Below are 26,189 nucleotides of genomic sequence, written 5' to 3' on the forward strand. Positions count from 1 at the left end.
CTCTGCTGGTGCTGCTGTCTCCCAGCGAGGGGGCTTCTGTAGCTCTCTTTTGATGGGAAGATAGCATCACAATGACATCTTCCCTGACCTGAGTGCCTGCCTGAACTACTGCCGTAGAAAGATCAAGCCCCAATATGACTGGATGGCCCTAACCTATACAGTAGGGCAGGAGCTACTTTATTTAATACTAAATATTTGTTGAATGTATCAAATGTCTCCTAGCACTGCCAGCCTGGCTGCAGGCTTCTTCTCACCCTGCTGCCTGGGAGCTGCTCCCTGGCTCTGGCACCCCTTCACCTCCAGCTGGGAGGAAATGAGCCACCTTCCAGGATCGGTGTGTGGCCAGAGGCCAGATGCTGCCCGAGGAGGGAGGGAGGGGTAGCACCTGCACACCGGCGCGGCTCTGGAGCGTCTCCAAGAGCAGCAGCAGGTTTGCTGAGACGCCACCCAGCTGGGGAATGCACCTGCCCGGGCAGGAGGTGACGGCTGCAGCCGGACCTCGGTGCTGCCGCGGCACCAGGAAGGGGAGCCTCACCTGGGTCTTGGCAGGCACTTGCAGGAGGAAGGGAAGAGATTTTCCCCGTGGGCTCCCTCGTTAGCTGGATCCAGTGGAAGGAAAACCAGGAAAAACCATTGCTGCCGGCCAGGAGCAGGGAAGTGCGCTGGGTTGTCGCATACGGGCAGTGTCTTCCGCAGGTGAGTGATCCCTCCTCCCTGGGAGCTGTGCGGGAAGGAGCTTCAGCAGCAGCTGCTGACAGGTTTGAGGCTGCTTCAGACTTATTTCTTAAGAGACCCTGCTTCTTGACTCCAATTCATTCCTTGCACCGCTGTTTCCTCTCAGCACGTAAGGCTTGGGAGTTTTTTGTTCCCTTGGAATTCCCAGGCCACCCTTGGCAGAGGTGCATCAGGACAGGCTCTGCGGGGTCAGGATAATGGATACCTGTTGTGCATACAGAGAGGAAAGGGAACATGGCATTTTACAATGGAGCGTGCCAAAACTGTCTAGATCTGTGTGAAAGGCAGCTGCACACTGACCCTGCTACAACAAGCCCTCCACCATCCTTAACCCCAGAGCCCCTGGGCTTGGGGAAAAGAAAGGACAGTCCACCATCATCCAGGGCTTCCCTGGGGTTTCCCAAATGGTGTCTCATGGCAGGAGCACTGGTGGGACAGATGCTCACTTCTGGGAAAGCATTATCCATCTGTCTGGGGAGAGAGGGTGGGCTCTCCCCAGAGGTGCAGATTAAACTGCACAGGTTTGCATGGATTTTGAGCAGCCCAGGAGAGGAGCATTGGGAATCGGTGGTTGGCGTGGCAGGCAAAGGAGTGTGGATCTCCTGCTAGGATTTTGGGTGAGACAGATAGATGCCACATAAAAGCCCCATTACTCCCATTGCAGGTTCCTCTATCCCCAGTCCTGAGTTCTCGGAGAAGAAACCTTCCCACATGCTCCCAGGGGCACAGACAGGCCTTGAACACCATGACATTCAGAGCTTCTGGTTTGTACATTGGCAGTGATTCAGGCATAAAACAAGATACATGAGCTTCATTCTCTTTGAGCCTATAGGGAGTTAGAATCAAATATGCTTAGGAAGCATTTCTTCACTGAGAAGGTGGTCAAACACTGCAACACACTTCCTAGAGAATTGGTTGATACCCCAAGCTGATCAGTATTGAAGAGGCTTCTGGGCAATGCCCTAAAAAACATTCTTGAACTTGTTCAGCCCTGATTGTTCAGGCAGTTGGACTAGATGACCTCTTTAGGTCCTTTTCTATTGAAATACAATCGAATAGACAGAATACAATAGACTAGAATACAATAGACAGAATAGAATGTACTGTTTCAGTTGGAAGGGACGTAACAGTTCAGGGCTGACTCTCTTGGTAAAGAAATGCTTCCTAAAGCATTGGAAGTTGAAAAAATTACATGAATTTATGGGAAAATGTTTATGCCTATTCTGGACTAAAGATTTTTGTGAGGCACAGAGTGGTGGCAAGTCCAAACAGTCTATGGCCGGACAAGGCCAAGAAGCAAATAAGCTGTGATAGACTGGGAAAGCAGGGGTCTGAGATGGCTTGGATTTGTTTGAGGTTGTGAAGCTCTGTTGGCTCTCATCCACGTTGCTCCTGTAAATCATTTTATGTATTGTTATTTTACAGCAAATCTTGTTGGACTCTTTCAGTCTCCGTGATGCTCACGAAGTCCACATAAAAGCTGCATAAAACCCTTCCAAGGCTGGAAATACAAGGAAGTACTGCAGGAGCCTGCCTCATCCCCAGACTTCCCCTCCTGAACTCTGTGGGTAAGCGCTGTTTCAAGGGGTACCCTGGGTTTGAGGAGAGGAGGGAAGTGAGGAATATTTCAAGAGCTGAATTGTATGTGGCTCTGAAATAAGTCTTAATTCACATACAGTCCATGGTCTGTCTGTCAGATATCACACAGTCAGGCACTAAAAGTTCATTGGTAAATAAATATATGCATGTGTCATTCTGAGGCGATCAGCCAGTGTATATATTCCACACCTGCAGCCAAGAGTGGCCAGAAGCACATTGATGATGACCCTCAATTTCCAGTTAAAAATTGCCAGAGTAGGGGAAAAAAAAAACCACAATGAAAAAGGAAAAACATGAATATTTTTGTTTTCCTGCATTCCCAGTGCTTTCCTGTTCTTCCTCCACAGCTGCCAGCCAGCAGTGGGGAAGGACAGCATATTATTTTTTCCTGAAATGTGCCCTCTGGACTTAGAGCACTGTGTGGCTGGGCCAGTCCTCGCCTCCTTTTTCTCTTGCGTACAGACATGGCAGCACAGAAGGTGCTGGCTTCAGTAGTGAGTAAATGTAGAGATTAATGACCTGTGATCCACACTATCAAATACACCAATCTGATGGGCCAACTGGCTTGTTATGGTCTGTACCAGACCAGGGAGACCAGGTAGCCCAAAGAACACCAATGGAAGGGACAACAGCTTTGGATGGATGTCCTCCCTCATGGCAGAGCAGGCATCTGTATTCTTCCTTTCTCTCAGTCTGATCTGTGCAAACCAATGTGCTGCATGATGCCAAGAAAGCAGATCAGCAAAGGTGCTGTGAGATCTAGGTTCATCCCTTCTCCAAGGAGTGGTGGGTGACAGCTCAGGGTAGGTCTGCTTTGGTTTAACATATAAAGACAGAGTTTTCTGAAGACGGTGGAAGGCAACCACCTTCTTCAGAAGAATGAGAAACTGTAACTAGATTTAAGGAGGAATGTTTTCATGGTGAGGGTGATTTAACTCTGGAATGATCCCTGAGGGGCTGTGGATCTGCCATCGGCACCTAAATGAATGGGGCCCTGACCTGCTCAGTCTGACTTTTAGGTGAACTCTGCTTTAAGCAGGTAACTTCAATAGGTCCCATCCCACCTTAATTATTCTGTGATTCTAGGAGTAAAAATACTGTTATTAGCAGCACAAACCCTCATGGTCTAGAGAAGCAAGTGTGGATGGTTTTAGAGCAAAGGTTATATTCCCAGAACATTTTCAAACAGACACAAGGAAACATGAAAGCACACTTCAGTGGAAACCTTTGCCTCTGCAAATAATTTGTTTAATAGAGGTTAATGTAACTGTGGGAAACTCTCCAAATAATTTGTTTAACAGAGGTTAATATAACGCTGGGAAATACATACTTGTAGAGGTGATACCTAATTTTGTTCCTTGGCCAGATGCTCCTAAGGTTTTCTTTTGCTCCCTGTCCTTCTTCTGAGTAAATAAAAAACTAAAATGGTTAAATTTTAAAAAGTAACATGAGAATGCAGTGCTGTGGCTTGGTTTTTGATCACATTTTCCCTCCTTGTGGTTTATGCCGTTGAGATCTTTTCGTTTACTGTTTGACTTGCAACTTGTGTGCATAATTTGGGTCAAGCAGCAGAAGGACACAGACTTTGCACTTCTCCAGGCTTTATGTTCCCTTAGTCCAAAATCTCAATCTAATCTACAAGCCTGCTATCTACTAGACTCACCCGGTAAGGAGGAGATAAGGCCCCTCTGTGCTTGGAGAAGGAAAGGCAGGAGGGAGCAGTGTTTAGCACCAAGCTGATTTGCATGGGCTGAGGAAACAACTCCAGACTCAATGTCTCGTCACCCCTCTCTACTTTAATAGTGCTCCGTGACATCCTCGCCTTCCTGGGGACTCGTGTCCTGGGCACACGCGGACAGCACAAGGTATCTGCTGTCCAATGCAAAATCAAAGTGTGTCCCAGCAGGCACAAACCAACATGCTCAACCACAGCTCTTTTCTCTCTCTAATTTATGCTTTCTGATTGTTCTGGCTCTAGCCAGGAGCTGTAGGTGTCCCACGGGCCTCCCAGCCAGGGTCCCCCCTCTGGAGCCCGGGTTTCTGTGCCGCAGCCCATCGCTGCCCGGGCACTCCAAGCAGCAGCAGCAGCAGCCGGGCAGGAGTAGCCCTGTGCGGCTCCCAGGGCGGGTGGCTCCCGGGCCTGCAAACCCGCCGTGGTCACAGACTTCCTGGACACGTGCTGCCGCTGGCAGCAGGCTCCGAGCCACGTCCAAAGTGACCTCATGCTCCATCACAGCCGGGGAGTGACTCAGGAGGAGCTTGGCCTGACACTGTCAGGCGCTGTCTGGTTCGGGCACTCCCCACACAATTGTCCTCCCTCTCCCCCCGCCCCATGCTGGCTGGGCCCTGATGGAGGGGGTTATGAGGTGTTTGCTGGCAGCAAAGGCATTGCCATAAGGGGATGCAGTCTGTGGAGAGCAGAGACAGGGAGAGCGATGGGAGGAAAGATCCCTGGTGTGTGCAGAGCTGCCACGTGTGGAGGTCATAAATTGTCCCTGCCTGTGTGTAATGAGCCCCGAGTCCAGCGCCGAGCAGAGCAGGGTACAAACAGAGTGTGTTTGACATGGGCTGATGGGCTCCTGAGAGCCATTTCTAGCAGGCAGGGTGGCCGTCCCCCCACCCAGGAGAAGTGACACAGCTCTGACACAAGGGACCTGCGTCAGTTCCTGTCCCTGACATGGGCTCCTGCAGGACTCAGAGCAGTTCATGTGTGTGCCTGTGGTGGTCAAGGGTGCGTTATCCATGAGTAGGAGGTCTTGGGTCTCCAGGGTCTGCCCCATGTCTCCCGGGCTCAGCCATACCTGACACGTTACCGTGCTGTCCTCCCCAACACCTCTCCTTGGTTTGGGTACTAGCTGTTCTGGAAGGTCTCTGTGGTGCTGTGGGAGTGGCTGGAGCACTCACATGCCAGGGAGGAACATTATATGAGAGAAATGCAAGTAGTTTGTACCCAAAGAAGCATTGAGGGGGGCCAGGATAGTGGGGACACAAGCCTGGGAACCACAGGCTGTGAGCTCATACAAGGTGCTGTGCCCAAGGGAGCCCAGCAAGGCACAGCACCTCGGAGCCACCACTGCCCTTCCCATGCTCCCCTCCAGTGGCAAAGTGCTTCACAGACCAGCAATGAGGAGAGCAAAATCTCAGGGTGCCAGCTGTCTGAAGGCTCTTTCCAAGGAAGTGCTGAGACCACTGGAGATGTAGCTACCATATTTCTGTAGGGGACTTGTGTGGGGAAACCACTGGCAGGGCAGGGATAGGGACAGGGCTGAGAACATGCAATTATGGCAGCTCTCACTCTTCTCAGCCACTGGAGTGGAAGGGTTAAACCCTGGTCCTGACCCCCACCTCCCGTTCAGGGCAGCAGAGCCAGTTGGTGACAAGAGGCTGATGCTGATGAGGGAGCATGTGAAGCTAGAGCTGTGAATGGGGCTTTATCCCAGGAGGGACCTGCCTCTGCTTCATCCCTGCCCTGCTGCCAGCACCAGCTGCAGGCAGAGTCCTGCGGGCAGCAATGTGCCAGCAGCCTCTGAGCGGGGCACACAGCTTTGGGGAGAAAGGAGACTCACCCTTGGGGCAGGCCGGGGTTCCCCACAGCACGTGGAGGTCTCCCGGGAAGACGAGTGGCTGATTTGTTCTCCAGCACACGCGGCTTTTGTGAGGAAAGTGCAGTAAGGTCTGCAGGCCAGCCTGGAGCAACCACGGCCCAGGGTTTGGCAGGGCATTATTTGGTACAGGGGAGCAGGGTCTCTGTTTAATGATATCTTCTCTTCTTGACTATTTCAGATGAAAGACACAGGAAAGGAAGGACACAGCCCTGGTTGTTCCCCTATGGTGCTGCTCTGGGAATGCTCCATCATGCTTCACAGCCCAGCCTGGGTGGTGGGCTCAACCCCAGCACATAGACCATAGCTCTCCAGGTGCCACCACTGCAGAAGGAAACTCCATCAGGATCCAAACAATGAGACAGAGACATCACTGCTGGAGAAATGCAGCTGCCTTCACCATCGCTGCTGCCTTGACCCTCCATTTGCTGTAAGGGTGTAAATTCATCTGTACCACCACTGTGCCCTCCTCACCCAGCTGCCCATCATGCCAGAGCTGGCAGAGCTGAGCAGCCCCCGCACCCCTGCAGATGTGGACCATATCCAGAGGAATATCTTGGAAGAGCATGTGGAGCTCTGGTGGTTCCAGGATCCCAAAAAGTCCATCCTGTGCTATGGCATGGCTGTGGTGCTGATCCTGGCCTGCGGGATTGGGGGCATCATCCTGCTGTACAGCACTAGCAGCCGGTCTGGAGAGTGGCGGCTCGCCGTGGGCACCACACTCTGCCTCCTGGCCCTGCTCGTGCTGCTGAAGCAGCTGCTGAGCTCTGCAATCCAGGACATGAACTGCATCCGCAGCCGGGATCAGATCGAGCTCCTGAAGAGTGGGGGCTTCTCGGACTGCCTGGTGCTGCTGCTGAGCGCCCTGGTGCTGCTGGTCTGCGGGGTGGTGCTCACCATCCTCTCCACCACCACCATGCAGCTCAGCCCCGCACGGCCGCTGGCCAGCATGTTCACCAGCGGGGTTATCCTCCTGACTGCTGGCAGTGCCATCCTCCTCTGCCTGCTGCTATACCTGCTGTGCACCTCCTGCCGCCGGGCTGCCCCTCGGAGCCTGGAGACCGGAGAGATCCGCATCTTCACCATCTCCGGCCGCCTCGCTGGGAACAGGCGGCTTCCTCCCACTTCCAGCATGGCCAACCTGATCTGACCCAGGACACCTCTGCATGAGCCTTAGCGGATACAACCTGTCAGTGATGGCCTTTCCCAAGGAAGGGCGAGAGCTGCAGTGTGCCCCGTGTTCCTGTTGGAGATGACTGGCATTTGCTTTACCCCAGGCTGGTGGCACAGCAGAGACTTGGGGTGCTTGGACGGGCTCTGACCTGGCTGGCATTTTATCTTCACAAAGCCTTCTGTGGGAGCTGCTGCCTGCCCAGCTGTGACCCATGTTACAGAGCGAAGGTGAGCCTGTCCTGTACCCCTGGGGACCCCAGTACTTGCTTGGTTCCTGCAGTTCCTGGAACTGTGTCACACATTCTCCTGGCAGGAGAGGCTGTGATTGTGGGTGGTATAAAACCAACCTGTGCTCTGTGCAGAGCTTCCAGCTCCTGAGTGAAGTAGAGCCTCTAGCAGCTTGTGAATGGCAGGAAATATTCTGTGTGTCAGCAGGCATAAGGGAGCCTGGTGGGAGGTATGGCTGCAGGAGCTGCTCCCAAGAAATCACCTGTGTGTCTGTGGGATTGAGTGTGGGATTTGCATGGGATAGCATATGGCAGAGCTGCAGCATGGCTGGACCTCACATGAAATGCTGTTTGTGTTTGCAATGCCAGGATCTGTTCCAGTGTTACATTTCTGCAGCCCATCACTACCTGTGGTTTATCAAAGGGGTGATCAAGGGGTGCTGGCATCAAGGCCCTGATGGGTTATCTGTGCTGGACTGAGTGTTGGGGCTCTGTTATCATGCCAGAGTGCTCCAGCTACATGAGCCACAAACAGCAAAGTGCAGTTGCTGGGGGATGGTGATGGGATGCCCAAATGTTGGGGCTGGGGCTGCTCTCTGCAACCGGGGAGCGCCATGCCCTCCCACAGGAGTTTCCCAAGCAGAGGCACCTCTGCTGCCAGGAGCCCTGCAGCTCATCCCAGTCCCTGCTTGTTCCCATGCTGTTTCTGTCTCCCAAGCGCTGCAGCTGCTGCAGGGCAGAAAAGTTCTTCTACTGTCACCTGGACCTTACCTGGAGCTTTTTTTGTGTTTTATCTCTACGAGGTGTCTTGTTTTTATCACCAAGGTCTCTCTCCCAGAGGCAGACTAACAATTAACCCCAGGAACTTTTCCCGTGACTTAAGGCTAATTTACCTGTCAAAATTCTCATTTCCTTCCTAGACCCATTAACCCTTTCACTGTCCTTTCCATAGACATAGATCCCAACCTCCTGCTGAAGATGCTTGTGGCATGACCTTCTCTTCCTCTTAGCCCAGTTGGTCAGAGCAAGGTGCTACCACCATGGTCATGGGTTTGAACCCCATGTGGGCCATTCCCTTAAGAGTTGGACTCTATGTTCCTTCTGGGCATCTTCCAGCTCAGACTATTCTGTGATTCTGTGATTCTTCATCTTCCTGTCTCCTCCCATTTCTCCCTCACCTGAGCTGCTCTGCCCCAGATGTTGGTTTTGCTCATTATTTGCCAAGTTTCCTCTGCAACGGAACGAGACTGAGCTATTATTTTTTGGAGCCTGGTATGAAATTCTTTTGGAAGAGGATGGTAGCTGATTCCCTTACTAACAGCACAAATCACTTTCTGTGTTACACCTGGAGGCAGAGTTCACCATCAGTGAGTCCCCCCAGGTACATGCTGGACAGTGAGGGCTTCATCCCTTCACAGCTCCACACCAACGATCCTCAATGCAGTGGGATCTCATGAGACCACACCTGTATTCACCTGCTCTTGCCCTGCTCCTGCCAACTTTCCTTTGCCTGAAGCCTTGGATTGTTTCCCCCAATGTACAGGTAAATTATTTGGGCTTTTCTCTCTGTATCTCTTATTTCTACATTTTCCTCTGCCACTTTCACATCATCTGTAGATTTTATTAAACTGCTGTTTCCTCTTCTCTCTGCATCTCCTCCCTTAATCTGCCCAAGAGCTCAGACAGTGGTGGTGAGCTGAGATCCTCCTGTACTAAATCTCTTCAAAGCTGAGCTGTTCTTCCCCTCTGGGCTGTTTGGTCCCAGGTCCACCAGGGACCCCTGTGCCTACGCAGGAGGGGACAGGCTAGAGCTGAATGGTTTTGCACCATCACCATTGCTGCTGCTCTGCACGTCTGTGTCAGTGCATGTGCACTTATGCCAGGCTGCACCCCCTCTGCCAGCACCAGTGCTCCAGCAGCGACTGCCAGCTCCCCCAGCCCGCACGTGCTGACGGGCCACAGCTGCCTGCACACCAGCTGTTTTGCACATCTGGGCATTTCTGTGAAGAGGCCTGACTGTGCCCAGCTTGCAGCTCTGTGCTGCCTACATGTCAATGTGAATCCTGTCCCCCCCATAGCCCCTTCAAAATGTGCCCCAAGTGCCTGTGAATTGTGCCAGAAAAGGGTGACTGACTGTGGGCCACAACAGCAACCCAAGGAGATAATGGCTGAGAACAGGCTGTGCCTGAAGATGGTGGCTGGGTGTCCAGCTGCCCAGAGGGACAGCCTGTGCTGCCCAATCACTGACTCCCCTCTGCAGCACAGGTGCTGGTTTGTTTCTTGGCTCCTGTGTTGTGTGTGGGAACACATAATAAAGTGTTAGAGAAGCTGATTGTGTTGAAGGCTGATACTTGAGCGCAGGCCTCTCTGCAGAGCGGGAGGTGTCAGGGCTTTGCAGAGTAATCCCAAGAGCCCAGGGTCCCTTGTATGGCTGTGGTTTCAGATCACCAATTAGTGTGACAATGCCACCACAGCCCCAAAAATGCATGTACTTCTTTCCTGATACACAACTCCCACCTTCAGCTGCATGTTAATCTCCCTCTGCTTAAGAACCCTGACATATCCAGATCCCCTTACCACTGCTCTGTGAACCTGAGACCTGGCCGTGCCCCTGAAATATGTTCACATGGAGCACACAAAGCCTCCTGAATATGTCAGTGCTGGCTGGTTTGTTTACAGAGAAGCTGTTTCACCCTGTGGCAGGGCTGAGCCTCGTGGCAGCAGCTGCTGCCTGACACGAGCCTGGAACCAGTCTGCCTGCATGCCTGCTCCTGGTCCTGGCCAGCCTCAGCCCCGCCTGCAAAAACCTGACAGCACGGCAGCTTCCTGGGTGGACACCTGGAGAAGGATCCTCCTTTTCTGCTCTGACCCCTTGTATTCCCAGCTCTGCCTGCCAGATGTATTTCCCCCCAAACATGAGTTGCCAGGTTTCACCCCACTTACACTGCAGCTGCCTGAGAGAGGGAGCAGAAAAATACACACAGACACAGACACACACACACAAGAAAACCTGCCATGTCTGCTTGGTTAAAAAATATATGGGTGGGCCTATCAGCAGGGTCAAAGTAGACAAGCCATCCAGCCAGAGCGCTGAGGGACTGGTAACATCCTGGACGAATAAGCCTGGGCTCTCCTCCTGTCCCTGTTCCCTGCGAGCAGAGCCCGACCCCCCCGGCTGCCCCCTCCTGTCAGGGAGTTGTGCAGAGCCACAAGGTCCCCCTGGAGCCTCCTTTGCTCCAGACTGAGCCACACCAGCTGCCCCTGGTGCTCCTGTCCCTATGGCCACCAGCAGGATGTCCCCACAGGCCTTACAGACAGGCCCTGACCTCAAGTGACCACCCCACACAAGCAGGAGCCCCCCAGTGCTCCAGTAGCGGGGTCAGGGAAGGTCAGCATTAGCAGCGCCTTGAAGAAGCTGAGTTTTGGCATAGCTCTAGTTCTCAAAAGAATGGTAACATTCCAGAAATTCAAATTACCTCTTACAGATATTTTTTCTCCTAAATGTCTCCCCTCCAAGAAAATAAGCTGCTACCTCTGTTCATCCTTAAAAAGAGAAGCTGGAATTTTTCTGTCTTGGTGATACCTGGATTTGGAGCAAAATGGAAAAGACTCTGCACATACAACCAAGATCTCTAATCTCACCTCCTCCAGGGCAGGAAAGGTAGAACCTGCTATGGAGAGTTTACCTACTAAGTCCCCGCTTAAAAAACTGCATCATGAAACCCTTCCTAGCAGCAGCAGGATCAGAAAATAAAGGAGGTTCTCTATGTATTGCTGTGCCATGTTTTTTACCTGCAGCAAACCCAACTCTTTCACGTGCAGCGATTTCTCAGCTAAGCCCTCCTCTCAGCTTTAACCATTCCTTTCCTAAAAGGCAGAGAGAGTTGCATCATATGAATTCCTGCCACATCTAAAAAGGCTGATTTTACAAACAAAAGAAACGTAAATAATGCACTGCTCAGTTTGTAGTGTCTATTCCACACGGAGTGTCTCATTATTTCCCGACTCCTTCTTAGGCAAGGAGCTGGGAATTTCTGATTTACCCACACCTTGCCTGAGGCAGCACTGGCAGAGCTTAGTCACAGCTAAAAATCACCAAATATGTTTTGGGGCCTCCACTTCTTTTAGACTGTTCTGAAAATGAAAACAATACCTGTGGTACTCGCTAAGGAAAAAATATGGAAAGCTAGAAGCTCACCAGGAATCCTGCCCCAGCACCAATGGCTGCAGTGTGTAAATCAGAGCCCAGCTCTCATTTTGCCACTGGCATTTTCTTGCCCAGTGTAAGATTACAGCAGAGGAACAGCAGAGAGCAGGAGTTAGGGCAGATGAAAATAGCTTTGCAACACTACTTGCTGCCCTCACACATGAGGTCACATACATTTAATGGCTATTTTAAACTCAAACAACTTTTTAAGCATCCAGGGGCCAGGGTCATCATTTTTTTCCACATTAACAGATATTCAGAGAAACCAGAAAAATAGAATAAGCTGAATGGTTTTAGTACCTCAAAGCTGGTTTTCACTGCTGTTGCAGCCTAAACTTGGGGCACTTCAGTCTTCTTATTTCAGCCACCTGGGAAGAATTAATTGCTGTTAACAGTCAAGAGCCCAAGACAAACCTCCATTTTTCTCAAATGATGTTATTTCCTTATTGCATATGAAAAGGCAGACTTTATTTTATATAAAAGACTATAAAATCAGGCAGTAATTACAGAACAAGGGGAAGATGAGGATTATCAGCAAATGACAAAAAAAAAGGGAAAGAAGCAAATCCTTTATCAGGTGACAAAATAAAATGAGCCTCACCCCTTTACACTTCTCACATCCAAACCACAAGAATGTTTAATTAGGAACCCATTCAACAAAGTTTTTCCTCAGTGAGGCAGTTCCAGCCTGCGATGGAACCACAACCCATGGTATGGAAAACAAGAGCAGATCTAGGGAGAGCAGCCTTTATGAAGCACAGTTCTATTACAGCTGGATTACTGAACAGCACTAATTTTTATTGTGCCTCAGTGTTTTCGTGCCAAGATCATCAACAAGTATAAAGGTATGCCAGCTGTTTGAGAAGGACAAGACTATAAATTGCCTAAAAGCTGCCTAAAGCCGTTCCTGGTTCAGTGTGGCTGCTCCCAAGCCTGGCACTGGGAGGTTTAACATACAAGGGAGTGCACACAGCTGTAAATCCACTCTTCCTGCTCCTTGAGGGGCATCACGTGCTGAGAGACCTGGCACAAGAGAAAGCAGAGGTGAAAGAGAGTTCTCTTTATTGGAAAACTCTTACCCAATGTGCTGTGCAGGCAAAATGTTCAGTACTTGTATCACTAAATGATAAACATTCATCATATACACTGACAGCTGATACTTAAAAACTACTGTTGAACTTAACAGCAAAATATCCCTAAGGATTGAGCCTACAGTTTATACTGAATGAAGCCTAAATTCAAATTTAAAACCACCTTACAGGATGAGGCTATGGATATCTAAAGTGTCAGCAGCAATTTAAATAGGGCCCAGCCTTGCCTGTGTCATGGGACTGCTCTGTTGACAACAGGTTTGAATGAATCCACCCTGGAAAGCTGGGAAATATAAAATAGCTTGGATGCCTCTGCTTTTAAACAAAGAGAGTGTTTCCGAGGGTGGCAGGTTCTGCTGTGCTGGGAATGCAGCACAAAACACAAAAATCCGACTGCAACTCCTGGATACCACAGCAGGAAGGACATGGAGATTCCCAGTGGGAATCAGGGATGCAGCACTCGGCTGTGCTCCCACCACTCCCTCAGGAATAGCCAGGTTTAGCTCATTCTGTCTGCCCAGAGAGGGGGGATTTGCTCCTGGATCCCCTGGAATGTTCCAGGCCAGGCTGGACACTGGGGCTGGGAGCAGCCCGGCACAGTGGGAGGTGTCCCTGCCCGTGGCAGCGCTGGCACTGGATGAGCTTTAAGGTCCTTCCAAGCCCAAATCGTTCTGTGAGTCTTAGAGCCCTGAAATTCTCATGACAGAGGTGGAACTGCAAGAGCTTAAGGTCCCTTCCCAAAAAAACCCCATTGCACGACTCCGCAGCTTCTGGAGCCCTCGGTCTCCACGGAAATGCAGTTTCAGAGGAGCTCCAAGGAAATGGTGTTTTGGGGAGAGCAGAGTGGCTGGAACACAGGAACAGGAACGGTCTCCTGGAGCAAGCCCTTGTGTCTCGGAGAGCGGGATCGGCTCGTTCCTAGCGCACCTGGTGACTCGCAGAGCGGGGGATGGAAATGCAGCCCCGGTCCGAAAGAAACCCTGCCCGGGAAGGCGGGCTGGGATTGTGAGCTGGCGGGGGGAGCTCGCTGTTAAAGGTGATCTTTTGGCTGTAAAGGTGCGCCTTTGTCTCTCTGCCGAAGCTCCCGGCCGTAGCGCCCTTTTGGCTGTTGTCTCCTGATTTTATGAAACTTTGATGAAACGGTCCCTTTTCTTCAACTTTCCTTCAAACTCTGCAGTGAAGCTCGTTTTGGCAGCTGCGCGTGCGCGGATCCTTGCGCGTGCGCAGATGGCCGGCGGTGCGCGGATCACTGCGCATGCGCGGGCGGGGACGCATCACGGGTGATCCCTCCGCGGGCAGGACCGCATCACAAATAGTCCCTCCTGGCGGATCACTCCGCCTGCGCATGCGCATAACCGTGGGTCCCTCCACGGGCGGGCCGCATCACCGCTGGTCCCTCTGTTCTGAACGGTATTGTGATGTTGGCTTTTTGCACGTTCCAGAATTGTTAGGAATGGATTGCGATGTTGTTTTTTTCATGTTCCTTAATGTGAGAAAAGCTTTGCCTGGGTTCTGTAATGTAATGCTGTAGAATGGCTGCAGTTTGTGCGGCCAGTTTGGCAAGGATGGGGGGGGTCTTCACATTCCTGGAAAACCTTATCAGAAGAAAAGAACCCGAAACCAGACGGATTGAAGCCAAGGAAAAGATAAGACCGATAAGATGACACTCAGCAACTCCAAAGAATTAATGAATGGTGCATGACGGTGATGAATAGGAAATAAGCGGTGGACTTTTAAAGCCGATCTTTTGGATGTAGAGTTGTGCCTTTGGCTCTCTGCCCAAGCACCCGGCCGTAACACCCTTTGTGCTGTTGTCTCCTAATTGTCCCTTTTATTAAACTTTCCTTCAAATTTTACAAAGAGTGAAGCTCGTTTTTCACAGAACCAAGGGCACAGTAAATTTGGAGAACAGCAGGTGACAATGTCACTGAATCAGCCTGGGGCTGGTTCTATGATCACACCTGGATTTACAGTTTCTGTCATTTTTGACATAAAATTATTGCCCGGCCACGATTCTACTGCTCAGTGATGCTCCAACAGGACCTGTGAAGATCTTATTTGTGCCATTAAAGAGTCAGACTCACCATGTGGCAATAATGTCAAGGAAAGCTGGCACACAGACCAAAACAAAGCTGGTAGGCTACACTGGATGTCCAATGGGACTGGCAAATAACCTCGATTTCAGTTTACTTACAGAAACGCAAACTTAAAAATAAGATAAACACCCCTTAATCTCACAACTACAAACTGAGTTGTTGCTAGTCAAAAAGAAATACTTCGTTGCAGCATATGAACCATTCCAGGTGGAGACAAAATTCAAACTCATTTTAGCATCCTTTCTTTTCATGTTGTAAAACTAAAGATCATCAGCTGTGGTGCTCAGGTCTCTCCCGTGGCTGGAGAGCACCATTCAACCAGATCTTAACACCATGTGATTTTAAAGCATTCCTCAATCACATCGTAACCCCCAGGACCAGAAATGCACTTTTCCAGCAGTTTTCTTGGCATTATTCAGCTTTTCTCAGGATGAGGCCACTGAGTTTTCCCCCAGACTTGGCTGCAATCATGAGATGTTCAAGAGTCCCAGCACTTGGACAAACCCACAGTTGCAGGAACAACTTTCCATGTGCTGTTCCTGTTCTGCAGGGCACTTTCTTACCAGGAATGAAGTTGTCCATCCTTCTCTTTGAAGGACAGGGAACTTCCAGTCACTTCATATTTACTACGAAGAAAGAGGATTTTCAGAGACTTTTACTCAACTACACTGTGGTAACCACCAGGGAACTGATACTTGCAATTACAGAGAAACCCCACAAACCAAGCATCCCTTAAGCACTCCAAAACAAGGCAAACACATCAAAATCTATTAAAACCCAGTGGTTTGCATTTGCTAAAGAAACCCTCTGGTTTTAGTCACCTCATTTCTTGGGACCAGAGGATTTTGCTACTCGGGATTTTGGCAATGCAGTTCTTGCACTGCTTTCTTTAGGGCAGCACTGCTAAAATGTAGCAAATATCTGGAATCAAGTTTCCAGGGGCTTTGCCCTCCGTAGATCAACCCCTTGGATCTCTGGTTACATAGCCAGGTGTAGTGGTTTGGTCCAAAATACTCATTATTCTGTATCTTCTGTGAGATAAGATTTAGGAGAAATGCAAAGCAGGCACCAAACTTGAAAGAATATAAAGTTTATTAACAGACCTAAAAGAAGGGGAAAAAAAAATTATACCACCTTCAGAACTCTCCTCCTCCCCCCACCTTCCTCCCTTCTCCCACTGACAATGTAAAAAGACAACCCTTCAGATGTTCAGTCTGTTTACCACTGCCATAATAACCTTGTTCAGTCCATTTAGAAAGAGAAGTCTCTTCTTGCTCGTGCTATGAAAACAGTATCACAACAAGACAGCCGCCCACTTCCAAATATTGTTCAGTCCATTTAGGAAGAGGAGTCTCTGCTCGCATGTGAGTCCCTTCCCCCGACTTGCAGCTTGTTCAAGGTCACACACAGATAGCAACTGGCTTCCCCGCAACTGCTTTCGAGGGTCCACTCTTGGAAGTTTCTTGGGGTACAATTTTAAGGTTGAGCCATTCAGAAACAAAACCAGAGGCCCTTCTCCTTCCCTGGGAGCAAAGGGTCTTCCTCATCTTCATCGTTAAGACTATCTCTGGGAGCATCTCTAGGAACTGAGGTTTTCTCCTTTCCCATTTGGAGCCAAAGTCCTCATCTGGTTCATCTCTCCCTGTCCAAACTTCTCATGAAATTACAGCTGTGTCAACATCTCCCTATCTCAGTGCAGGTGCTTTTGCTCACGAGTTGAACACTCCACCCCCCATATCTTCATGAAATGACAACGGGATACTCTGATATATCATAGCTTCACAACAGAATTTCAGCTTTAAGCATCTCCTCTCTCTCTTCCCTCAGGTTTTCAGCTCTTCACAGCAATAGAAGGGTTAATCTCACCTCGGCCTTGCAGCTTTGCAGCTGGAATGTTGAATTTTTCTTATCGAAGTGGAGAGGGGGGAGAGCCGAGCCGCTCCGGCTGCCCACGGCAAGGCAGTGGGGGGGGGTTCCACGGCTGGAACAGGTCCATCGGCTCCAGGATGGCCGTGGCCCGGCCCGGCCTGGCCCAAGCAGGGCCTGGCCCAAGCAGGGCCTGGCCGGGCCCACTGGCCCCCACATGGGCCCCGCAGCCACCTGTCCCAGCACCAGAAACGAGAGAGAGCTTGGGGGGGGAGTTTGTCTGTTCTTAAGTGCGGATCACAGAGGCGCTCACAACTTTAAGTGGCTTAAAGAATTGTCCATATTCAAACTGGCCAGCTGATAGGTTCTGTCAGTTCCCAGAGGAAACTGTAAGCACCCCTTAGCAAGGACATCCCTTCCGGGACTATGCTTGCTAACCTATGACACCAGGCTTTACCTGCTGCTCATTTACTACCCACATCTTCTTCCACACCTTTCTCTCCTCCACCTCCCATTTTCCCTGCCTTTTCAGAACATTTTCTGACTTTAGAGCCAATTCTGTCCTAGCACTTGGAATTCCCGTGGACAAAATGCTCCAAGACAAATTCCTGCTGGCAAGGGCAGCCCTTGGGACCTGCTGCTGCAGCTCTGGCAGCGAGCTCAGCTCTGCCTGGACGTGAGTGACTGCACGATCCAGGGGAGGATCCGAGACATTCCCGGCCCTCCACGCTTCCCAAAACACCTCATCAGAGCCCAGCACGGCTTTACCCCCAGGCCTCTGCTTCTGGGATGGAGCTGAAGTGTCAACGATGGAGAACTCGGCGCTGGAATGCTGCCACATCCCACCAGGCCCTGGGTGCACATCCAAAAACCTGCACAAACTAACACTTCATCCCAGGGAACAAGTTTCCCAGGCTGCTTATTCACAGTGATCCACAGGGATCCTGCTGTGTGTGCACTCAGGAATGCTGCATATTGCAACTCCAACCCCTTCCTAGAACAAATTAATAAACCAATGCCTGCTGCTTTTCCATCAGGGAAGGCTGCTCTATCCATCACTTTCAAAGGTGCACACAGCATCCAGGGATGCTGGCAGATGGAATCAAAGTTGAACAGCTGCCACACATCACAAAAGACAAATTTCTACATGGCTTTTAAAAAATCCCAAACCAGTTATTTGCTCCTTTATGCCCTAAGAAGGCAGCAATCCCAAATTATCATTGTTTTTTTCCAAAGAAGTGAGATATTTACAGGCACTGGGGCACCTCAGAATTTGAAATAGCTTACTCTGAGGTTCTACCCTAAGCACCAAGCACCCTCAGCCCCTCTCTCCTTCATGGTCCATGAGGAAGAACGTTTGCTACTGGTGGTGTCCCAGGGGAAGAGAATATTTTACGTTTGGAAAAGAGCAAATGTAGGGAAAAGCCTCCCTTTGCAAACTCGACTTCAGCACACCTCTTCCGACCAACATCACATTCCCTGCTGGGATTCCCTTGGGCTACCAAGTGACAGGAGCAGGACGAACCCACGGAGGAATCCCCCCGCAGTGAGATGCATTCCAGTGCTGTGGAAGGGAGCGCTGCTCCCTCCCAACACCTCACCGCCTCCACGCTGTGCCCTTGCTTTGTGGTTTAGCTGGAAAACCCAGCGATAGCCAGAAGGAAGAAGAAGGAAGTAGAGCAAAGTCGTGTTTGCTTCCATCCCTCCGCCCTGGCCAATATCCACTCGCTCCCGCAGGCAGGGAGAGGCTCCCGGGGGGCTTTTCCTACCTGCACCGCGAGCTGTCCCCCGCCAGCCCCGTCAGCTCATCTGTCCCTGCCGCGCTCCTTCCCCGCCGCGGACACGCCGAGCGCCAGCGATTTCCGCCGCCGCTGCCGGCGGCCGGGGAGGGCATCCCGGAGCCGCGGAGCGCCCGCTGCTCACCCCGGTGGCGGCGGCGATGCGGGCGATGAGCTGGATGCCGTCCTTCATGCAGAAGCGGCCGTCGCCCCCCACCTCGAGCGTGGCGTCCTGGCGCTCGGCGGGCGGCACGGTGGCCAGCGCGCTCTGGATGAAGTTCTCGCTGTAGTTGGCATTGCTCTGGAACACCGTCACCCGCTTGCGCAGCCCAATGCTGCCCGGCTTCTGGTCGCCGTAGGGCTTCGTCTGCACGGTCACGATCCGCACCACGGCCGGCGCCGGGCGAGCTCCGGGAGCCGGGGGGCGACCGCGGCCGCCCGGCCCCGCCGCCGCCCCCGCCCCTTAAAGGCACCGCCCGCGCTCTCGGCCGGGCCCGCAGCGGCCGCAGGCGGCAGCAGCCGTGTGCTGCTCTGCCCTGGCCTGCTCTGCCTTGCCCTGCTGGCACTGCCCCGTCCTGCCCTGTGCTGCCCATGCTGCCCTGCCACAGCCCCGAGCACCTCCGTGTCCTGGTGCTCTGCTCGATCCCAGCCACTGCCACGGAACTATGGAAAGGTTTAGGTTGGGAAAGAGCTTCAAGATTTTCAAGTCAAACCGTTCCCCAGCACTGCCAAGGCCACCACTGCCCCATGTCTCCAAGGGCCACATCCACACTTTGCTTTGAAATCTCTCCAGGGATGGGGACTCCACCACTGTGCCAGGACCGGACACTTTCCCTGAGATCCAATCTAACCCTCCCCTGGCCCAGCCTGAGGCCGTTCCCACTTGGATTTTTAATTTCTTTTAAGACATCCCCAAGACTAAAAAGAAAAGACTGCATCTAGCACAAATTCATGTGATTGAAAAGCATGTTGAAAAGTCCAGAAAATACCCTCCAAAAGATAACTGAAATGCATTTTCCCAGCACTCAGATTTAAATTTCTTACCCAAAAGATATTAGAAATTTCCAAAAATTACAGTATATAATGTATTTTCATGGGTAGCTGATGAGCCCAGAAGGCAAACAATGAGACAGTAACTGAAGACGTAAAGCTCAGTTTAGAAATACGGCATTTAAGAGCAAAAGCTGTCTGACCACCAAAAGAAGCCAGCAGGTTTTCCTCCTGCTCATGGCTTCAAGTGGCACATTTGATCTCTGGCCTGTATCACTCATCCAGTGCCTGACCCATTTGTCCCCTTTGGTTTACATCCTCTGATGTGCATTATTTACTTTTTTTATACACTGTAAATGTTTTAGTGAGTGGAGAAAGGCAGTTAGCAGTGAAATAGAGATTTGAAGGAGGTGGGGGAATTAGCTGTGTGGCAGAGCTTTGAAAAACGCTGTCTTGTGTTGATACCTCATGCTCTGGAGCATGACGAAGAGACTCCCAAGCTATCAGAGATGGTAACGACTGGGCTGCGCCCTGGGAAATCTTCCCAACCAGTTGGTACCAGCCTTATGAATCACTTACTTAAGGTGAATGCCACTGCTGCTTCCTGCTTTTAACTCCAGCGTAACCTATGAAGGCAGAACCGACTCCAGCAGAAATAAGTTGCAGTTACCTGTGTCTCACGTGCTGTTCATCGTACCACAAAGATGACAGGAATGTAAAAATTATCACATTCACACTACTCCACAGTTAAAGAGGCATGTGGGACTCTGTAATGGGTGCTGGGAGAGAGGGTCGTCTCGCCCCAGCGCACATGCCTGGCACTGCAACTGGCACCACTGACAGGTTCGCTCAGCTCTGCAGAGCTGACAGGGCAAAGGTAAGTGTCTTTTAGCTTGTCTTCCTGAAGAGGCAAGAGAGAAATGAAAGAAGGGCTGTGGTGGGACTCAGCACTGGAGAAACATGCACAGAAACACTGATGATGCACAAGGACTGCCTGCACCACAGCAGGTGAAATATTTGTTTGGACAAGAGCACTCGTTGTGCTACAGACGTAGCCTCTCACTGCCACACTTAGAGGAATGTATTTATGGTCCTTGAAAGCCCACGCAAAAAAAGCCACACCCCAGTTGTGGGGCTGGGGGTCTCCTCCCAGCACTGCCACTGGGAGAGTCCCAACAAACCACTGCAGGCAGAGGCAGGGATAAATCATGCTTTAATCACACCTCAGAATGACAATGCATTGAGGGACTGAGCAGGGCTGGGTCTGGTGCCATGGGGCAGTGGGGCCAGTGCCCAAGACCCCGCAGGCAGCACCAGGGCAGGCTTCTCTTCCCGTTGCACTGGGCTCCCTGGGTGCGATAGGCACCACCTCCTTCATCCTCAGCATCCGAGCAAGACTGGGAAAGCAGCAGCTGTTTTGGTGTCCCTGTGACAGTGCAGCCTACTGGTGTCATGCTGGGACACTCTGGGACCAGCTGCCTTCAGCCTCCATCACCATTCCCAGCCCAGCCCTCTCTCCCCTCCTCTCTGCTCCTTTCCTCCTGTCCCAAACATGTGGGGTGAAAAGCCAAGGGCAGGTGGGAAAGGGGTGGAACTAGGGAGACAGCAAGAGGCCGCAGCAGTGGTGGCTGAGTTCTTGTAAGCTCAGCTGGAATGATGCAACTCTCGCTCCTCCTTTGCTGGCAGCTGCTCACTGGGCTGGATGTAGTTGTCCTCGATGAAGCCATCATCATCCTCAGCTTGCAGGTCGGCGGCATCAGGTATGGAACGGCTCCCGAAGGAGCCCCTGTCCCAGCTGTTGCTATCCTCCATGGGGCTGCCTCCAATGGAGCTGATTTTGGGCAGTGGCCGGTGGCGGTAGCTGGCGAAGTTCTTGTGGACAAGCTTGCACTTGGCAGCCAGCGCGATCAGGATGGAGATGCCAATCGCTGTCACTAGGAATCCCACCAGGTATGGCCAGCTCCTTCCCCCCTTCCTGGCAGGCAGTGCAGTGGCTGTGGCACAGGAAAGGCACATGGTCAGCCTTGTGGCACATACAGTGCTGCCCATCCTCCAGCCCTCTGCCTGCCTGCGGCGTGCAGCCAGCACTGGATCACTTTCATTAGGAGCAACACGAATGCTCTTCACAAGACCCAGCTACCAAGGGGGTGTGAACACTAGGGGCAAAACTGCCTGACAGATCCCTGGTACTGCTGCCCCGTACTGATGCCCATCACTGTGGAGCCTGTGCTCCATGTGGCTTCATGGCACCTGTTAATTTTCCTGTCACAAAGCCAGCAAACACCTCCAGGTGTCGGCCACCCTCCCACCAAGCCACTGCACCAGCGTGGCCCAGCAGCCTGAGCCTCTGGGACTGTGGGGCAGAGCAGGGAGCCTCCATCTGCGGCCCTGTCCAGTATGATGGAGGAGAGGAAGGTGCTAGACCTTATGGACACCTCTGAATCTGCACAACTTACTATTGTTCTCGGTCACTGTGATCTGCTGTGCCGTGCTGAGCCCACGAGCAAACCGACGCTTAATCTGGCAGCCCAGGTCCCGAGAATCCAGAGCTGCGATCTCCTGGCCCCTCAGCCCCAGGGGCGACACGCAGGTCACCTGCACAGCTGGGAGACAAATGCGCTAAGGTGGGATGGGGGTCTGCACCCATCCCCTCTCCAGTTTAGGGATGATCCCCACTTGCTCCTGGATTGATGGGATGAGTGGCAAGACTGGCTCTGCCTTACAGACTCATTGGCCCTCAGCATATTGTAGGAACAACCAAAGGGAAAATTCCCTGACCAAGGAACCATGTATGACTCCGATTGGCAGGCTCCTTTTAACTGGATATGGACAAATTCATGGATACCTATAGAAACCTCACTGCTCTTACTGGGAGCTGAGCTCAGATGGTTGGAGCCTGACCTGGCTCCAGAGAAGGAGCTGCCAAGCCCTCAGCAGTGAAAATGTGGTTACTCCACAAAGACACATAAAGATGGATTTAGAGGCCAAAGTGTACATGCAGCTCATTGCCCAGAAGAGTGGCTAAATTATCCTGCTGACATTCTTAGAAATCCTTGGTGTATCTGTGGAACTGCAAGCAAGGAACAGACACATCACATTTTGGTTTGCTGTCCCTCAACAGGGTAGGACAGGTCCCTGGAAAGCCATCCCAGAGCTTGCCCTGGGGTGGGAGCAAGTAGACTCGGGGTTCCCCCTGCCTGACACCTCCATCCCCTCCGCTCACCTCGCCTGCGCTGCAGCCATTGCTGCAGAGGGTGCGCGCTGCAGTTGCAGACCCAGGGGTTCCCTTCCAGACAGACCTGTGGGACTGTCTCCATCAGCTGCAGGCTCCAAGCGTCCACAGAGACCAGCGCGTTGTGCTGCAGGTCCAGGTGGATAAGAGCCTTCAGTGGCAAAAGGAAAGGGACATCGAGCTCTTGCAAGCTGTTGTTTCTTAGAAGCAGTGTGTGCAAGTTTCCCAGGCCCTTGAAAGTGTCCATGTGGATGTAGGTGATGCCACAGCTGCTCAGGTCCAGCAGACGCAGAGCCCCGAGGTTGGAGAAGACTGCTGGGCTCAGCGTGAGCTTCGCATTGCTGGAGAGGTTGAGAGAGTGCAGGGAAGGGAAATGCTTCAAGAGAGTCCTATGATGGGGCATGACCAAGGAGTTGAAGGAGAGATCCAAACTGGTGATGTTTCTTGGAAGGGAACTGGGAGCATGCTGAAGGCTCTTCCCACTGCAGTTGGCCCATCCCTGGGAAAAGAGCTACTGTCTGAGATGGGCTATCCATGATGGGGAGCATCTCTAGAGAGAGACTCCCCAAGGGTTCAAATGTTTTAATTACCCTTGAAGAGTTTAAAAAAAGCAAAGACACACACAAGTTTAGAAAACACATGAGCTGCCAGATTGGTGTAGGCCAGGATAAACAGAGAAAGATGAGCAGGACAGCCCAGGACTGAGAGCAGTTCACTGCAACAGTAAAGGAGGAGCATGCAGGGTTGGGGGAAAAACCCAAACGGATGAGGTGGGTGTGAAGGCAGCAGGTTGTCACCCCCCGTCCTTCCTTACAGGGCAGTTGTCATATGGGGTCAGTGTGCAGAGGGCCTTCCTTTTCCTCCCCCGGATCCACACCTCCAGCCCCCTGGGAGCTCTTGTGTGACACAGGGGCATCCTCCCAGCTGGAGCAGGGAAGCAGGTGAGCCCTGCCTGATGCAAGGGCAGGCAGGAAGCTGACTGGGCTGCAGAGCTATAGGCACCTGTACCAGGCACCCGTGTCAGGAGCAGCTCCCTGAGCCCTGCGCAGGACAGTGCACCCCTGCTTCCATCTGCCCCACGTTCCTGAGGATACACAGTCAGTAGCTATGGCTTACTGCTGGCTGGCTGTACCAGTACTAGGAAACAAAACAGACCAAGGACAGTTCACTATCCCAAAAGACCAGCAGTGAAGGATGGAAGGATCAGTCAACCCAAATGGATGGATTTTTTTTTTTGTTTTACCAGTAAAACAGGGTGCCCCAACTCAGCTAGTTTTGGGGAGCAGTCCCCAGCATGGGTTGCTCCTGCCTGGGCTTTAAGTGGGAGGGGGTCAAACATCCAAACTGAAGCTGCCAGAGAACAGGTCAGCAATTTAAATTTGGTTGGGCAAGCAGCTTAGTGCTGTGTTTGGATCCTGCAAGCACAGATGCTGTGCTGTAAGTTTACTGTGGTCCATACTCCTGGGTTTCTGTGTCTGGCTACATTCCAGCTAGCTGGGCTTTCCATTTCTTTCACCTCTCCTTTCATCCTCCTGTCCACCTAAATCTCCTATCACACCCTGCTGTTCCTGCTTGGTAGAGGAACAGATATGCCCTTAAAAACCTGGGATGCTGAGGACTGGGTTATAATGGGGCCAAGCCACAGGGGTACCACATGGGTCTTGTCTCCAGCTCAAACACAGCTGGGCTCAGGGAGGCTTTGGAAAACACTGCAAACCTTTGGGTGGAATAACTGAGAGGTCAGTGGAAAGGTCAGTGGCCCATGACAGCCACTTTTCCTTCATTCTCTCAGCTCCTGCCTGATGCAGCCAAGCTGCTGGCTGCAGTGCTTGTGCCAGTGGGTTAGTTGTGTTTCCTGCTCCCTGCTGGGCGCTCAGGGATCCTGGCCCCATCCTTGCCATCACCCTGGCTCCAGTCACTGCATCACCATGCACTGGGGAAGGGAGTGAGGGGCTGGGAGCCCTCAGGGATGTATCTCATGGCTGCTTGCCATGCACCTCTTACGGGGAGCTGTGTTACAGCTGCAGCCAAGAGACCCCCCATAGTCAGAAATGCCATGGATCAGACAATGCCTTGCCAGGCTATGCTCTGGTGAACAGGCTGGACAAGATGACATGTTCAGCCCAAGGCTGTGAGCAGGAGTGCTGCAGGGCTGGGAGCAGGACAGCCAGGCTTTGGACATGGGTGAACCGCCCCTGTGGCTGTTGGCCACTGGCACAGCACATCTCCCAGTTAACTCCACTAGCTCCCATGGGTTTTCATCGCTATCTTCTCTTAAGCCGTGCAGAGCAGAAGCTGCCTGCCAGGCCCTGCTGCCCTATGGACACCCCAGCTGTGCTGGCAGGACCAGGAGCGGGGGCCCCTGCCCACCCCCAGCTGCTGACCACACCGCAGCCCCCACGGTCCCCCTACCTCGCGGTCCAGGCTGCAGGGGTGTCCCATCACCGCTGACCAGACGCAGAGGAGGCTGCAGACCCAGCAGAGCCGGCAGGTAGGAGCCATTTGGCTCCAGGAAACTTCCGGCCAGAAAAACAAGTCTCGGGAAAGCTGGGAAGCCGGCAGAGCCGGCCGTGCTGGGCGAGGTGTGGCCGCGGCCGCACGGCTCTGGGCCTCCACCGAGTCCCCACACGCCGGCCCCGCAGACGGCAGCGCCCGGGATCCAGCCTGGCCGCCGCCCCGGCCCCGCTGGCGCCCCGGCCCCGCTCCTCCCGGGCCGGTGAAAGGGCGGTGCCAGTTACACATTAACAGCCGCGCCCCATCACCTCCCATCCGTGTGGCCGCCCGTGCTCGGTGACCAGGGGACAGCCAGCATCTGCCTGCCGCACTGTGGGGTGCCATGGGGGCTGCCGCAGTGGCAGCAGGACACTGGGAGGTGCTGGGGGCCTCCAGAGGAGGAGGAAGAGGGGGCACCCGTGGCATCTGCCCTGAGACGCCGCGTTGGAGGAGAGCAGCCTGAGCCTGGTCCAGGTGTTGGTCCACGGACCTGGGGCAGGGGTACACAGCCAGCCCCGGCCAGGGAGGCTGGGGCTGAGACAGCAGTAAAGTGTCCTACAGGAAAATAGAAGTCTTGCTGGGATTCCGGCAGAAAGGTGTTTAAAGCAGGCAGAAAACTGGCAGGTCTCTGGGCCCAGCAGCAGCAGCTCAGCGAGCAGCACCTGTCTGTGAAGGCGCCTGAGGATGTGGGTGCCCCACCACCTTCGGCACCCCCCATGCAGACCTGTCACTTATCAGTAGTGCTCCCTGCCAGCTCTGCCATGGAGTCAGTGAAGTCTGAGAAATCATGTCAAAGCAACATCTCATGGTTGTTTTTGGCACACCAGACCTGCTCCTGTGCCCACGGGTGATGGGGCGGGTGAGTGGGCAAGGCTGGCAGAGCCACAGGCCAGGCAGGGAAAGTGCTGGCTGCACCTGCTCCTGGCTTTGCCTCTGCAGCAAGAGGGAGCCCCAAGCTCTCTTCCTTGCTCCCCATTCCCTGGTCCCACAGCTGCTCCACAACAGGAAGCCGATTGCCAGCAAGAGCACTTTGGAGCTGTCGGCAACTGGGACAGTGCAGCCCCTCTTCCCTGGGCTGCCAAAGGTCTCCTCCACAGCCG

The 26,189-nt window shown here is 52.6% G+C and overlaps 3 protein-coding genes across 8 annotated transcripts; 1 reads left to right on the forward strand and 2 right to left on the reverse strand.

Annotated features, from left to right (window-relative positions):
- The first annotated feature begins 206 nt into the window (after positions 1 to 206).
- TMEM125 (transmembrane protein 125) lies at positions 207 to 9,668 on the forward strand. Of its 5 annotated transcripts, none has more exons than XM_048312890.1 (4): positions 207 to 696; positions 1,400 to 1,499; positions 2,161 to 2,303; positions 6,118 to 9,668. In XM_048312890.1, exon 4 carries the CDS (start codon positions 6,424 to 6,426, stop codon positions 7,084 to 7,086), a length of 663 nt encoding a protein of 220 aa, XP_048168847.1. In that variant the 5' UTR covers positions 207 to 696; positions 1,400 to 1,499; positions 2,161 to 2,303; positions 6,118 to 6,423; the 3' UTR covers positions 7,087 to 9,668. The 5 variants fall into 5 exon arrangements, with proteins under 5 accessions (XP_048168847.1, XP_048168850.1, XP_048168846.1 ...); XM_048312893.1 differs by having other exon boundaries at positions 2,184 to 2,303; XM_048312889.1 differs by lacking the exon at positions 1,400 to 1,499.
- Positions 9,669 to 11,887: 2,219 nt separating this feature from the next.
- Positions 11,888 to 20,818, reverse strand: LOC125330129 (phosphoglucomutase, chloroplastic-like). Its single transcript, XM_048312992.1, has 3 exons — positions 20,665 to 20,818; positions 18,520 to 18,836; positions 11,888 to 12,566 (listed from the first exon to the last, which is right to left on the reverse strand). Exons 1-3 carry the CDS (start codon positions 20,816 to 20,818, stop codon positions 12,492 to 12,494), a joined length of 546 nt encoding a protein of 181 aa, XP_048168949.1. The 3' UTR covers positions 11,888 to 12,491.
- On the reverse strand, positions 20,562 to 25,276 carry C9H1orf210 (chromosome 9 C1orf210 homolog). Of its 2 annotated transcripts, none has more exons than XM_048313562.1 (4): positions 25,009 to 25,276; positions 22,588 to 22,747; positions 21,821 to 21,967; positions 20,562 to 21,358 (listed from the first exon to the last, which is right to left on the reverse strand). In XM_048313562.1, the coding sequence occupies exons 1-4, from the start codon at positions 25,096 to 25,098 to the stop codon at positions 21,009 to 21,011; spliced, it is 747 nt and encodes a 248-aa protein (XP_048169519.1). In that variant the 5' UTR covers positions 25,099 to 25,276; the 3' UTR covers positions 20,562 to 21,008. The 2 variants fall into 2 exon arrangements, with proteins under 2 accessions (XP_048169519.1, XP_048169518.1); XM_048313561.1 differs by having other exon boundaries at positions 22,588 to 23,095.
- Between the last annotated feature and the right edge of the window lie 913 nt (positions 25,277 to 26,189).

The sequence above is a fragment of the Corvus hawaiiensis genome, chromosome 9 (assembly GCF_020740725.1).
Source record: "Corvus hawaiiensis isolate bCorHaw1 chromosome 9, bCorHaw1.pri.cur, whole genome shotgun sequence".
Classification (NCBI taxonomy): Eukaryota; Metazoa; Chordata; class Aves; order Passeriformes; family Corvidae; genus Corvus; species Corvus hawaiiensis.